This window comes from Vespa mandarinia, chromosome 20, assembly GCF_050613455.1.
Source record: "Vespa mandarinia isolate Hongniang chromosome 20, ASM5061345v1, whole genome shotgun sequence".
Lineage (NCBI taxonomy): Eukaryota > Metazoa > Arthropoda > Insecta > Hymenoptera > Vespidae > Vespa > Vespa mandarinia.
This window is the reverse complement of record NC_140829.1, coordinates 1,318,489-1,333,915: the sequence shown is the minus strand read 5'-3', so window position 1 is coordinate 1,333,915 and position 15,427 is coordinate 1,318,489. Positions and strand designations below refer to the sequence as shown.

Genomic DNA, 15,427 nt, shown 5'->3' with positions numbered 1-15,427 from the left:
TGTTTGGTTTTATGTCAAATGTTTTTTCTCAAATAATTTCTTCGTATATGTCATACCAACGTTTTTAATTTCTATGCTTTATTTCATGATATGTTTTATTTCATGATAATTAAGAGTTCAATTGAGATTATAAATATTGGTAATTAGTAAGGATAGTAATATTATTTTTTATATTAAATTTATCTTTATTTTTCTGTTGTAAGTATAATAGATTTCAATATGGGTATCATATTCAAATATAATAGTTTCGTATATCGTCAGGCGGCGCTACAAGTTATATATACATATATTAATCCCATTGTATGCGGCAGTATAAGGCATATTTTCGGACATAAAAATAGGTTAAACAGTTAAATGAAGTTTTTTTATTTCTATGAACATTAAATAGGTAAATACCGTTTTAACAATAAAAATTTCAATGTACGTCTTTAATTCATCAAATCATTAATATAATCTTGTAAACGTCATAAATCGTAATATGTCTGAGGACAAATTTATATTAGTGAATCGACGTAGAAGACGTAAAAAATTCGAACCAGTTTTTAGAGAACGATTATCGGTTACAGAATCCAACGAAATTGAAATTGATAAAGAAATGGTAGTTCGGTAAGGCGTTACAGTTTCCGCAAAATTTGTTCATATTAACATTTAATAAAGTTAATTAACCTCATTTTTATGTTGATTTTTTATATGTAATTTTACAGAAAATTATTTGACGCAGTAACCAAGCTCAAGCATAGTGTATTTAAGACACATATCTTATATAATGTCACGAAAGTTCTAAAGATTTTAAATGCCAATAAAATATTTGAGATAATCTGTTATGGTTTAGGGCAGTTTTCTCAATATAACTCTTCTAAGTATCAATTAGCTTTATTATTGTTATTAAAAAGATATTATAATTGTCAAGTATCTTTATATGATCCTGCATTTCTTACTAAGGAGATTGAAATTCTAAAAGAATTAAAATTAAACGTCATAGAAATCAATGAAGAGGGTAAACGTAGCATTAGCAACAATGTCACATTTATTTATATGCCACATTGTCCAAGACAGTTGATAAATAACTTCTTGTATTCCAATTGGAACGAAAACTTGAGTAACTGTATTCTATTTACTAATAGCTTTTCAGATATAGTAGAGAAAAGTTTAAAATGGCATTTAATGAAATTTGCAAACTATGTGTTACGTATTTACCCATACATGACAGAAATTAAGTTACAAAATGATTTTGAATACACAGAAGTATTTTCTACTACTAGTATTCATATTTTTACTAACCAAAGCTTAAGCAAAGTATCATCTAATTTTTGGATAGACAAAGAAGATCCTCATTATCAAGAAAAAGATATTGAATTTATTACTGTAAATGAAATAAATAGACCGTGTTAAATTTTATCTGTTTTTCTTATACATTTTGTAACTTTCATTAATCATATTTTCAGATACTGTACGATATCATATGTTATATATCGATATTATACAGTGTAATTCCTAATAGAAAGTTGGTAGTATTTTTGTATTTAAAAGTAAGAAATAATAAAACAATTAATTTTGCTTTGTCATTTTTTTTGTCTGTGTAGGAAGTTCAAGTACAATGAATTCCAATGTCAAGATTATTCGTGCTTTAGCACAAGAATTACGTCATATTTCCTTCAATGATAAACTGAAAGATAATATTACAATGCAATATATTTTGGAACAAGCATATTCCCATAAGGAAACCTCAGAAGTTCTTTGCAAAGCTCAAAAAGAATTGAAGAACTTAGCTGAAACGTACCTTTGTTACTTGAGATCGCAAAGAAAGTACAAAGAGATTAAAATGCAATATACTGGTAAAGGAGAAAGAAGTATTAAGGAAACAGCAGATCTTGTCGGTTTTAAATTACCACACGATCCAAAATAAAGACATACATTGGTAAAAAACATAATCAAACTATGTATGTAGCGTTTGTACAAAGCTTTCTATTATTTTATGTAGATCGACAAAAATACTTTGCGTTGAAAAATATACATTGAACAAGAATTGGAGATTAGAAAATTATAGTAGAGAATGTACTTAGATTTTTCAACATTGCTTTCTAGAGAGGAATATGTTTTCATAAAATGTGTAGATATATATAAGTACAACAATTTGCTTAGATAGTATATTAAAAAATATAGTACCAAAACTAGTATATTAATTAATATATCAAAATTAAAAGTACATTTGGATATAGTCGATATACAGCTAATGAATGATTTTATCTGACAATTAAGTACAAAAATGAAAACAATTTTATTTTGTCATTTATGAATATTCCTTGCGAATACATTTGGCAATCGTTGAGAGTTGCATATTACTGGTACCTTCATAAATAGTTCCTATCTTTGAATCTCTAAAATATTTTTCTTGAGGAAAGTCTGTAGTAAAACCAACACCTCCCATAAAGTCTATGCATTTTGCTGTTACACGTAAAGCTGTTTCTGTAAATAACAATTTTTATAAATTATTTAATTTGTCCTACAGATAATATATTTTAAATTTTATTTAAATAAACAAACAAACAAACCAGAAGCAACTAGTTTTGCCATCGCTGCTTCTTTTATAATACTTTTTTTAGCATCTACTAATCTGGCTGCATTATAAACAAGTAATCTGGCACTCTCCAATTCAGTTGTAACTTGGGCAATTTGATGTTGCATAGACTAAAAAATTAATGAACATTATTAACTAATTGAATTAAACAAATTCATGGTAATACTATTCTTACTTTTATTTGATAATTAAAGATCTTACCTGAAATGAAAATATATCCTTGCCAAATTGTTGCCTTTCTAAAGTATAGGGTATGGTTGCATCTAAACACCCTTGTGCTATACCGATCATCTGAGCCCCAATACCAATACGTCCTTCGTTCAAAAATTCTGCTGCATATTTATAACCATGTCCAAATTTCCCTAATATATTATCTTCAGGAACCTAATAAGTTATTGTTGTTGAAAATATAATATCCTTTGATCATATTTTTTTGTTTAAAATATTGTTTTTTACTTACTCTAACATTTTCGAAATGTATCATACAAGTTCCTGATGCTTTGATTCCTAATTTATCTTCAGGTTTACATATAATCAGTCCAGGTGTATCTCTTTCCACGAAGAATATCGTAATACCTCGATAACTCTATAATTTACGATCAAGTAAGATATTAGTCGAAGAAAATAATGTGACAGTTAGTACACAATTTATGTATATATTGTGTAAATATACAACTTATAGATCGGACGAATGAAAGTTATAAACTAAGATTTAATACTTAAGATTAATCAGGGATAATGAAATTATATCGTAGTAATAATAAATAGAAGATCGACTTTCCCATATTTGTGTATATACATATAATAATTATATCATACAACTAGCACTTGAAGTTATTAAATCTACTCACTGCAGAGGTATTAGCATTTGCAAAAACTAAAAATACTCTAGCGATGTCCGAATTTGAGATCCACATTTTTGTACCGTTAAGAATATAATCATTTCCATCTTTCTTCGCTTCGGTTTTCAAAGAAAAAGCATCAGATCCTGCACCCGGTTCCGTAAGACAAAAACTTCCTGCCTAAATATTTATAAAAATTATGCTATATAATATAAAATTATGCTCTATAGGTATTTATTTCCTTCGAAATCAATTTATATATTTATTTAGTATATTACTTAAATTATATCACTTACGTAATTCTGAGCTAACGTGGTCAGATACTTCTGCTTTTGTTCTTTTGTTCCCACTTTAATAATCAATGAATTGACCAATGTATTATGAATGTCAACGAGAGCAGCAACAGAACCATCAACTTTTGCAATTTCTTCTACGGCTAGAATCGTTGTCATAAAGTTACTTCCCGTTCCACCGTATTCTTCTGGAATTTCTATTCCCATTAACTACGGATAATATGGAGTAAACTATATATTGATTTTTAGTTATAGTAAATAGATAAAGCTACATTTTCTTATCGTAATAAAACAACAACAAAATTTAAAAAAGAGAAAAATTATTAAAGGAAAGATAATACAAATATTATTTACATAATATCAAAAACATTAACTTACGCCATTTTCAAAAAGTTTATTTAAGACGTTGTCGTCTATACGTCCCTCTTTTTCCATCTTTCGTACAAGCGGAGCTATATTTTCTTTGGCCAATTTAGCAACTACGAAAAATTATAAGATAAAATGTAGAATTAACAATATTCCAAAAGGTTCAAAGTACAATATCGTTCTATTATCTTATTACTTATTGTACGAAGCGTTTAAAACAAAACGTTACGAATGTTTATCTCGAAAAAATAGAATTTTTTAAAAATATTTTTCAGATAAGAGTTATCCATTTTCTAAATGAGAAAATGTGGCTTTTTAATAATTTTTTATTTTTTATTTAATGGGAGGTTTCAAAGTAATTGAATAAAGAAAAATATTTTCCATAATATTTTTTCCTTAAAATGACGTAAGCCTTGATAAAAAAAAAATGCTGAAACATTTTATTTTGAACATATGATATAGTATTTATTACTATTGTTTACATATATATATAGAAGAAAAATCCTTCTTTCGTAATAATGAAAGCATATAAAGAAGATATTATCAGAATAAAATGGTGATAATATCCAAAAATTCCAATATCAATTCCTATGATTCTTTGATACGTCAACATTCTGGATTTAAAAGAAGTGATATTATAGCACAGTATTAAAAAGAATCTGAATTTAATACTCACCAGTCTCTTTCATCATAAGTTCATCATCTGTAAATTGGGTCAGAGGTCCAGGACTGTAGTTGCATTGTGAAACGTACGCATGTATACATCTTCTTTTTATTAATTTGCGAGATATCTATTAGAGATCATATTGTTTTTCTTTGTTTAAAATACTCGATAATTCTTTTTAATTGGAAATAATAAGTGGAAATAGAATAAATGGAAATGTTACTATAAAGAAATAACATAATTTATCACACACATTTGAAATAAATAAATGATTTGTGAAAAAAAAATCAAAGGATTATAATTATACAATCGGAGGAGAAATAATAAAGGAAGAAGAGAATGAGAAAAATCGTTGAATGCCATTGTGCGATTTACCATTACCACAAAACGATTTAAAAAAATCGAATATCCGATTTTAATCTTAATTTCCATTGCATAAATCGATTGTAGTAAATAGAAACATTCTTGTTACGGAAAATATGCTTCGTCATGATTACTATTTTATAGAATAATACAAAGAAATTTTTCATGCGAATATTTTATATGATTTCTAACGAAATTTTATTATGAGGATAATATTCAATATTTAACATTAATACTTTATTGACTTATATAATAAGCTATTAAGTTAAAACTTTTTTTCTTTGTTCTCTTATTTTATGTTTTTAAATATTACATATACATTAATAACATTATTAGACTATTCTAATTACTACACATATTAATAATACTATTCGAAAGTTATGGCATAATTTTAACAGATGGAACTAACCATTTTAAAATAATCTAAAATGAATTAAATTTCTCTAAAAAATAGTGACTGACGATACAAAAATTCCTACTCACGTACTTGACGAAGAGTTGATCCAAAATTCATTGTTGATAGAGGCAAATATTCAAATGTTTTAATGTCACTTGTTAAATAGTTTATTCTCCTCTTATATTGTTCGTCGATTGCCAATGCTTCGGAAGTTACGTTAACACTGAACTTAATAGTCTAACGAATATATAGTATCGTATCCTTATCCCCCCTTTAAAACAAACCGGTTAAGTGTCTTGATTGGGAAACACATTCTTATATAATAAGAAAATAAAATTTCAAGAAATAATATTTTATCTTTAATCGTCAAATTATTTTATTTGACCGTTTTTATAACATACATTTTTATGTAAGTTTATGTATTATTTTATTTGTAAGTTATATAGAAATGCACGTTATTTGTTCTCTTATCAGATGTGAACACAGATGTTTATGTAGGTACTTGTCATCAGAATTAAATTATAGATACTTTTCAACGAATTTAACATAATCTGAATTACAAGTGCCTCTGTGTGAATTTTTAAAAGCTTTTGAATCAATGTTAATGAATTTTCTATATACTTACAGATATATATATAAAAAAAAAACAAAGAGATAAACAGCTTCAAAAAGATATTTTATGTTTATAAACGTGGGAATTATTAACGTATAAATATATATTCGAATTTTTTTCACGAAGAATTTATTCTCAAAGATGTAATTTAAATTATATATATATTTACATGCATAAACATATATTTTATATTTTAAAATATTGTCTTACAACAGCATATTTAGATCATTAAATTGCTTACGTCAGTTCCGATTTCATAAATAATATCAATATATGTAGTATCAATATATGTAATATCAAATTATAAACATGTTTATTTAGTGTGAACTTGAAATATTGATAGATCATTATTATGTCATCATTAACATGTAAAATAACAATATTTACAAACTGATATGTTAATGAACATTGTTTTAATCAATCGAATGTTATCGTTGATATAAAAATTACATTTTCATTTCAAATGAAAATACATACTTGTACTAATATTTTTATTATCACTTCAAATTAATAATTATTCAATTTTACCGCCATTGTATATATCGTACTTACATGATGCTAACAGGTAGTTTACTACGTGAAACAAGAACATAAATAAAGGTCCAAAGCAGTAGCAGCAAATAGAGCCTTCAAATGTTCAATGCATTCGTTAATTATTTGACTAAGTGAAAATATAAATAAATATTTTTATCTACGCAATCATAGAAATATGTTTGTTTTGCACATGATACAATATTATACTATTTTATAAATATTTCATAGTATGTACATAACCTTTTAGCATACTGTCAAAACACTTTAGAAATTTTAAAACGTCTATATATTTTTCTTTAAAGATTTTTATAATGTCGTGCAAGCAGTTTTAACAATTTTATATTTAAAATACGAATATAATGGGTCGAAGTCATACCCCGTCGCCTGGAAGACGACGTGATCGTTCCAGGGAACGTGACCGCGACAGAGATCGTCGAAGACGACGATCTCGCGAAAGACGTCGGAGGTATGTACAAAAATGGTAAGAATAATAAATTGATTTTTTATCATTTTTGTATTCGATAAAAGTTAATATAATGTCGATTCCATCGTAGATCTGCAGAACGTGACAGAGTAAAATCAAGAGATAGAGATAGAGAACGAGATCGTGATCGAGACAGACATAAACGATCATACAGTAGATCTAGATCTAGAGAACGAGACAGACCTAAGCCTAGAGCCAAATTATCTACGGCAGAACGTCCTGTTATCACAGGTATAATGAGGATAAAAATAATTTTATAGTAATAATAAAAACATATTTTTTCTATATTTTATGTAAATATCTGTAATTATGGTAAGCGTGATTTTTCTTATAGAGGCTGATCTTCAAGGAAAAACACCGGAAGAACAAGAGATGATGAGAATGATGGGTTTTTGTGGTTTTGATACCACCAAAGGTAAGAAGGTAGAAGGAAATGATGTAGGCGCAGTACATGTTATTCTAAAAAGAAAGTACAGACAGTACATGAATAGAAAAGGAGGTTTCAATAGACCACTTGATTTCGTGGCATGAATATCTCAACTTTTTAATTTTCCAATTGCTAATATTTTTTTTAATTCAGTTCTTTATAATTAAGAACATATAATTCTCTTATATCCTCTTTCTTTTGTTTAAAGTTTTCACAACATGAATAATTTATTTCATTGAGAACATACAATGTATGAATTAATAATGCGGCAAAAAAGTTTATAGACACAGTTTAAGTACATTCTTGCTCTCAATTATATTTTATATAATTAAAAAAATAATAATATACATTTTCATATCAATTATAAAAATATGGAGTTAAGTTTTATTAAATCATACATACAAAAGTAAAATTAAGATATCTCATATGATTCTCTAATACTTGTTCATTTAATAAAATTTATCAAATTAAAAAGCCTCTAAAAACTATTTATGATTCAGTCAAAGAATGTTCTGTTACGGATGATGAATTATTATCCAAATCATGTGTAAGACTGTTATTTATATTTGTGACATTAGTGCATTGCGTGCTTAACTATTAAATAGAAAATAAAAAAGTAATTGTTAATTATTGATGAATTAACAGATAATACATGATATAATTATTTCCTTACCATACTGACATCTATTTGTTCAAGAGATTCTGTTAATCGTGAATCTAATATTCGGAAATCACGTGTTACGCTATGTTTGATATAATTTTCTAAAGGTACCTAATAAAACAAAAACCATTATAAATAATTCAGTTTATAAGATTCTATAAAAATAAATTTGCATTTTACCCCTGTTTTTTTTGCAAGGAGCAGTACTTCTTTACTAAACTGTTCAATCTCATAAACAACACGTGGTATTAATTTAGTTTCTTTTAAAATATGATTTTTTTGTATATTTGTATCTGTCTTTAATCGTTTTTTATCTTTACTTTGACTTTCCTATACCAATGGAATTAATAAAAAATATAAATATGAAATATTATGAAAAATATGAAATATTAAAACTTTTATATATACATATATTATTAATTTTTGAATATTACGTACCTCTATGTGGGTTACTAAATTATAAAAAGTAGATTTCAATGGTTTTCCAGCTAATTGTATCACCTGAATAAACCTAAAAAATAATAATCAAAAAGAAATTTATAATTTATAACAAAATTGGATTATTTATAATTTGTAACAAACTCCAAACCCTCACCTAACATCATGAAATGCTGCATTTCCACTGCTCGATTTATTATAAAAATATTTAGTAAGTTTACTCAATATGTTATACAATTGTTGTAAGTTCTTAAATATCGAGTTGGTAGATTGACCTGGATCGATAGATATGTTGGCCAATGTATAAAGTATTTGAATGATATAAGACAATTGTCTGCATAAACTGCGTTCTTTTTCTACTAAATCTTCTGCATCTATTACGATATTAGAGAAATATTCATTACTAAAAATCAATCAACATTTATTAAATAAATCAATACGTACGTTGTTCATTATTAATATTAACAACATTCATTATTGCAAGTTCAGCTTTCAAACGTTCTAAAAACCAAGACACATTATCTAATTTATTTTTTATGTAATGATTAAGTACGCTATAAGCTTGCACAACTGTATTTTCGTTTATAATGTTATATTTTTCATTTTTTGATGTTTCAATCTGTAGTAAAGATACGTGTAAGAGAAAAAACAAAAAAATTTTATTTAATATTTCAATTCTATAGATTATAATTAATGTAAATGTGTAAAGTTAACGAACCTTATGTATCATACCCAGTTTCTCTGATGTTTCCAGACAAATATCATTTAATATTTCTCCATTGTCTTTATCGCAGTCTTCTATCCATAAAAGGATTTGAAGGATCAAAATAGCTGCAGAAACACCGATGCCTTCCATTTGTGAACATTTACTGATCCATTCAAAAATCTATAATTTAGTAGTTAGTTAACACAATCGAATGAAACATAACATAAATATTTAATATAATGTTATTAATAAAATATCATATGTGAAAATGTTAATAGTAATGTGTTTCTACAAACTTTTTTAGTATTTTTTTCATGAAAGTTCAATTGATGCACAAATTGTTGTATAATTTCTAAAAGTATTAATGACATTTGTTTATAAAATTCAGGCTCATCAGAATCTTGATCAAAAGAAATTTTCAATGGAGCTTTGAAAGACAAAATAAATGTTTCCAATTGCATATTAAAACTTTCCATTGGCTTTTCATTACCTAATGACAAACAAAATATTTAAGAAATGTAAAAATAAAAATGTAAAAATAAGTTAAGCAAAAAGACATTTTGTTTTTACTTTTTCTATTGTAGAAAAATACATACACATACTATAAATAAATTGTGGCAATTGAGAAGAAAACTTTGAACATATTAGACAACAATATTCCTTAAAACACTGTAAAGCTAATAACGTTCCCTGTTGATCATCATTAAATGCATTTCTAAATTCCAAAATTACATTTTTATAGAGTAATCTATAAGAAAATAATTCTTAAATTAGTACATGCGAGATAAAACTAACACAGAAAGTATTGCACATATTCAATGTTCTTACTCTCCAATTTTATGATATACTTTTATATATTGTTTTTTGTGTTTTTCAAAGTCTGGAATACTTAATAATATTATTGTTTGAAAAGTAGAAATGCAACTTTGTAAAATATAATGATAAAAGTCTCTATGTGATCTTAAAATCTTAGCTTCATCATTGTCTGACCACTTGTCTCTACAAAATAACAATGTTAATGCTTGATTTACTTTCATTTCTTTTTTTAATAAAATATATATTAAATATTACTAACAAATAATGTAGTTCCAAAATTTTACACACTATGTTTAGACTTATATTTCCATTTGGCAATTTTATAATATCTGAATAGCTTTTCTTCTTAAATGTAGTGTTATTTGCATCTTTATTTTTTTTATTTTTATTTCCCTTCTTTTTTCTTATATTCTACAATAAGCATAAATTTAGCATATAATATATATTATCATATGAAGAATATGACATTTATAATTTAATATTCATCGTATAAAAATGCAGCCAGAAAATATTGATATTATTTTCAAAATTACCTTAATAATGTCCATTAATCTATTATATCCTTTAAAAAGACCATATATACTTTTTGCTATATTTTTACTTTCATTAACCCAGGAATTAACTCTGAATGATATTAAAGATTCATATATGCCTATCATTTCTTTTAAATTATGTAATTTTTGTTGTGATTTTGGTGTATTATCAAGTAAATTCATTGTATCATCCTATAAGATTAAGAATTAATATTATTATGCACAATTCTTATCATTATAAATCTTATTCCTTTAAATGAATAATTATTTGTAAAAACTGCTTTTAACCAAAGAGATATTCATACCAAATTTAAATGTTCCGTTTCTGTTCGTGCCATCCTTATACACAGAGACTCTAGAATGATAGCAACTTTATTTAAAATTTCCCAATCTTCTAAAGCTGTTTTTACATAAATTGCTTGTAATACAGAAATCAATGTGGCTATAGGCTCTTTTGGAACAATTTGTATATCGTTTATATCAGCACTTAGATCAATCTTTAATGGAGGTAATACATTTTCATCTATTTCAAAATAAAGATTCAATTGACCAAGTAATATTTCCACTATGTATTCCGATAGTTCAGGATTCTTCATTACAACTTCATATAATCCTGAAAAGAAAATATATTATTACATATTATGCACATATATACATACTCTTTATATTTATGATTACTTTATATTATTATATATATTCTACCTTCATATAAATGTGATCTGACTTCATATTCTTGAGTAAAACACTTTTTTAATATATTTAATATGTCAACACATAATCTTTTATTGCATCCATAATTATTTCCTATATTATTGTGATTTTCTAAAGTTACCTAAAAAATATAATAAGATTTAATACAAAATAACGTTATAACATTATAATAATAATGCATTGATAGATTTTAATTAGAAACATATAATAGTCTATTCTTTGTATTTACCTGAGTTAATATGGATGTCGAATTAGATAATGTGATAGACATGGAGGAATTTCTAGAATAATCATTTGAAAGATTTCTTCTAGAATTCATTTTTAACATTTTTAATAGTTCAAGAAAACCAGTTACTGCCATTTTACGTGTACATATTCCTTTTCTATAGAGAGCCTTTCTCAATGATAACATAAGATTGTCTTTTACATTAGATGAAACATGTATCAATGGCAAAACTGCGTAAAGAATTTGTACAGCAGCAGTACCAGGTACACATAGCAATTGATCAAGAAGAGTAATTATATAAGTCTGAAAATCGAGCACATTCATTGCTAATTTAGAGCACATATATGCCAAACAATCTGAAAATAAAAATCAACAAATCATTTATTATTATTCTGCAATATTGAAAAATATTTTTATATTACTTTCTTTTTTTGAAATAAAATATCATACCTGTGTACTGCGATATTAACAAACCACCTGCCACTATTTTATCAGTTAATAATTGAAGTACTGATCCACATATCTCATGTCTTTTCTTCATTAATCTTTGAAGTATCTGTATACCAATGCTATGTGTTGGATATTTATTAACTTTTCCAATTGTATGTTCTGTATCCATAAGCACAAATCCTAACTCCATAATTCCTTTTAATACAACATGTCGGTCTTTATCACTAGAATTAATTAATAGAATTAATTAATAAAAAAATTTTATTTTATGTATTCATAGGAATATATATATATATATATATACATATTCTTGTATATATATGCATACCTATTTGCTATAACTTGATCTATAATATTCATAATATCACAATTATTATTCATTAAAGATTTTAACCAAGCACTATTCTTACATTTTTCATCATCTTGCATTTTTCTTAAAATCGTCTGATGAAGCATTTCAAAAACCTATTTTTATACATTTTTGAAAATTTAATATGAGAGAGAGAGAGAGAGAGAGAGAGAGAGAGAGAGAGAGAGAGAGAGAGAGAGAGAGAAAGAGAGAGAGAAAATCCATTTAACAACTTTGATATCAATTCATAAATAATTGAAGCATAAAGTTTTTGAAATTTTCAATAGAAAGAAAATAAATGTATATATCATGCAATAAAAAGTATTTACTTGTTACCTGTTCTTCATGTACACTGGAGATTATAAATATTGTAGATAAAATGAAAGGTTCTAATACATATTCTGGTACTATAGAAAATTTTTTAAATGCAAGTATCAAATCTTTTATACATTTATAATGTAATTGTGAGGCATGATGTATGTGAAACAGTACATTACTTTCTGCATCTTGTATTTCTTTTAAACTTGTTGTACCTATAAGTATAGAAATATACATATAAGAAACTCATAATATATATATATATATATATATATATATATATATATATATATATATATATATATTATCTATAAACTTTTTATTAAAAAAATATTTAAAAAATAATACTACTTACTAATATCGTCTAAATTATTCTCTTTTTCTTTACTATTTGCATTTGAATAATACGATGCAAAATATTTACGCAGTGATACAATCAAATGTATACAACTAGAATTACTACATAATCTAAGAGTCTGATATACAAAAGGCGGTATTTCATTTAAAGCAATCATGCAAAGTTTATGACACAATGCAATAATTACCACATTCAGATCTTTTTTCTCCAGAATCATGTCTCTGTTAAAAGGAAAATCAAATTATAAAAAAAAAACTATAAAAATATGCATATTCAAAATCATATGTTATAATATTACTCCTTTGTTTGTTCAAATACTAGAACTATTAAAAAATAAAAAGAAGTTAAGATTAATTTAAATTACATTTTCTTTAAAATTAATAAATTTACCCAAACATTTTCGCTAGACATGGTACAATGCTAGGCTCCCATTGGCTGTTACATATGGATTTAACGATAAGCGTCTTATATTCACTTCCAGTGACTTCTGAATTCATATAATCAATATATTTTTCTTGTTCTAAGATTTCTAATAACACCGGTAATAAATCTTTCCAACTAAAATATTTATTATTTATTTATATTATTACTTATAGTGTTTTGTAATTGTTATATATTTGAAAAATATTAGATAATAAGACAACAGTTTAAAAGATAAATATCATTATACCTGTAGAAGTTATCTTCGTTTGAATAAATGTTAGAAGTAGAAAATTGTACTAATTGAATTAGACAATTCTTTGAAAAATTAGGAAAATCCATAGCTATAAGACTGATGATTTCTTCTGCGTGATTACTATTAATTTTAGCACTTCCTAAAGTTTTTAGTATGGCTTTCACTACTTTTAATTTGTTTTCAGAAAATTTGTCAGCATTACAAAATGCTTGTAGTATTTCATCCAGTACTTTTACTATATCTGCGCTATAAATTTTATCACATAATACTTTGCAAAGCTGAAAAAGGAAAGATAAATTTGAATGTTTTCTAAAAATATAATTTTTTAATTAGTACAATTATATATGTATAATATTGCTATCATCGGTAAATTGATGTTGATGATTTAATATGCTAAAGAAATTAATATTCTTTTAATCCTGAAACGAGTTTTATTCGAACTAAATATTATTTCATTTAAAATAAAACTAAGTTATTTCTTCTTGACTCACTTCTTCTATATTTACATTCTGTACGAATTTGTGTAATCGTGGTCGGTCTTTCCGACCCATTAGATCTTGTAATTTCGCATACATATTTGTTCTGTTTTACAAATTTATCAAATAAATTTATCCATTAATCGTATAGATCTATACGATTACTAATATTATTTACTACCGATTTGGAAAATTTTAAGAAGGTTATATTCACTCTGAGAATATTTCCCCATTGTCCTGCACATGCAGAGAAAGCGTTATATTACTCGTAGCGCTATCTGAAGAAAGTAGTATATTTCATATAAAAAAAACGGTAAGTTTAATATAAAGAGTAAAAAATATATATGTTCATACATATAGTTTATTATATCGTTAAATAGTATTAAACTAATTGAAAAAGTAATACATCAAAAAATTCGCCATATATTAATATCTTTTTACATATATTCTATTTTCTTCAGGTTAAAGCAAAAACATATTAAAATAAAAAAAAATAAAAATGTAATATTATGTTAAAAGGTATAATAAGTATTAATATAATTAAAATTATCATTATATACGTATCATTAAATACGTCATTCGTATTATTTACAACAGGAAATCAATATAATGACGTTCTTAACCATGATAGCGAAAAAGTATATAGGTGATGTTAGAGTAGATTATGTCATCTCATGTATTAAATGACGAGAAATATTAAAGGAGAAGGAATAGTGACGCGTTAGGTAAAGGAAACTGACGGTAACCTTATAAGATCATTGAGACTTGTGCAGTATTGATTCGTGGAAGGTAAACGCTATGTGAATGGCCTCATTCGAGAGAGAGAGAGAGAGAGAGAGAGAGAGAGAGAGCGAGAGAGAGAGAGAGCGAGAGAGTGAGAGAGCGAGAGAGAGAGAGTAAGAGAGAGAGAGAGAGTGAGAGACCGAGAGAGAGTAAGCGAGAGAGAGAGAGAGAGAGAGAGAGAGAGAAAGAAAGTATGTTACAAGCGAATACTTTAGATGTACATATAAAATACTGCTCTCTCTTATTCTCTCACTTTTCAGTTATCCGAAGATGGAAGAAAAGTATATTATAGAAATATTTTTCTTTCAAGTTAAAATAGATATTTTTGAGTAGGACGATTAGTACATTAAATTTTCTAAGCAGTT

The 15,427-nt window shown here is 25.7% G+C and overlaps 5 protein-coding genes across 10 annotated transcripts; 3 read left to right on the top strand and 2 right to left on the bottom strand.

Annotated features, from left to right (window-relative positions):
* The first annotated feature begins 254 nt into the window (after positions 1–254).
* Positions 255–1,911, top strand: LOC118447309 (protein FMC1 homolog). Of its 2 annotated transcripts, none has more exons than XM_035879125.2 (2): positions 255–388; positions 1,584–1,911. In XM_035879125.2, exon 2 carries the CDS (start codon positions 1,598–1,600, stop codon positions 1,904–1,906), a length of 309 nt encoding a protein of 102 aa, XP_035735018.1. In that variant the 5' UTR covers positions 255–388; positions 1,584–1,597; the 3' UTR covers positions 1,907–1,911. The 2 variants fall into 2 exon arrangements, with proteins under 2 accessions (XP_035735018.1, XP_085519257.1); XM_085663131.1 differs by lacking the exon at positions 255–388 and adding an exon at positions 485–598.
* Positions 314–1,500, top strand: LOC118447304 (SRR1-like protein). Its single transcript, XM_035879119.2, has 2 exons — positions 314–606; positions 705–1,500. The coding sequence occupies exons 1-2, from the start codon at positions 479–481 to the stop codon at positions 1,390–1,392; spliced, it is 816 nt and encodes a 271-aa protein (XP_035735012.2). The 5' UTR covers positions 314–478; the 3' UTR covers positions 1,393–1,500.
* A 343-nt stretch (positions 1,912–2,254) lies between the features above and the next one.
* LOC118447302 (short/branched chain specific acyl-CoA dehydrogenase, mitochondrial) lies at positions 2,255–5,729 on the bottom strand. The gene is made up of 9 exons (XM_035879114.2): positions 5,594–5,729; positions 4,756–4,870; positions 4,092–4,192; positions 3,717–3,923; positions 3,430–3,600; positions 3,039–3,164; positions 2,780–2,962; positions 2,553–2,688; positions 2,255–2,466 (listed from the first exon to the last, which is right to left on the bottom strand). The coding sequence occupies exons 1-9, from the start codon at positions 5,618–5,620 to the stop codon at positions 2,291–2,293; spliced, it is 1,242 nt and encodes a 413-aa protein (XP_035735007.2). The 5' UTR covers positions 5,621–5,729; the 3' UTR covers positions 2,255–2,290.
* Positions 5,730–6,675: 946 nt separating this feature from the next.
* LOC118447307 (uncharacterized) lies at positions 6,676–8,181 on the top strand. 2 transcript variants are annotated; one of them, XM_035879123.2, is made up of 4 exons: positions 6,676–6,877; positions 6,953–7,116; positions 7,205–7,365; positions 7,469–8,181. In XM_035879123.2, exons 2-4 carry the CDS (start codon positions 7,010–7,012, stop codon positions 7,663–7,665), a joined length of 465 nt encoding a protein of 154 aa, XP_035735016.1. In that variant the 5' UTR covers positions 6,676–6,877; positions 6,953–7,009; the 3' UTR covers positions 7,666–8,181. The 2 variants fall into 2 exon arrangements, with proteins under 2 accessions (XP_035735016.1, XP_035735015.1); XM_035879122.2 differs by having other exon boundaries at positions 6,676–7,116.
* On the bottom strand, positions 8,015–15,113 carry LOC118447289 (Fanconi anemia group I protein homolog). 4 transcript variants are annotated; one of them, XM_035879075.2, is made up of 23 exons: positions 14,903–15,113; positions 14,295–14,557; positions 13,798–14,081; positions 13,518–13,685; positions 13,125–13,348; positions 12,788–12,984; positions 12,431–12,567; positions 12,103–12,326; positions 11,656–12,008; positions 11,418–11,547; positions 11,021–11,328; positions 10,716–10,907; positions 10,442–10,593; positions 10,195–10,365; positions 9,963–10,114; positions 9,663–9,856; positions 9,379–9,546; positions 9,105–9,279; positions 8,818–9,034; positions 8,661–8,733; positions 8,403–8,552; positions 8,235–8,333; positions 8,015–8,155 (listed from the first exon to the last, which is right to left on the bottom strand). In XM_035879075.2, exons 2-23 carry the CDS (start codon positions 14,376–14,378, stop codon positions 8,051–8,053), a joined length of 3,957 nt encoding a protein of 1,318 aa, XP_035734968.2. In that variant the 5' UTR covers positions 14,379–14,557; positions 14,903–15,113; the 3' UTR covers positions 8,015–8,050. The 4 variants fall into 4 exon arrangements, with proteins under 4 accessions (XP_035734968.2, XP_085519255.1, XP_035734971.2 ...); XM_085663129.1 differs by having other exon boundaries at positions 14,295–14,516; XM_035879078.2 differs by having other exon boundaries at positions 14,295–14,516; positions 15,026–15,110.
* Positions 15,114–15,427: the final 314 nt, after the last annotated feature.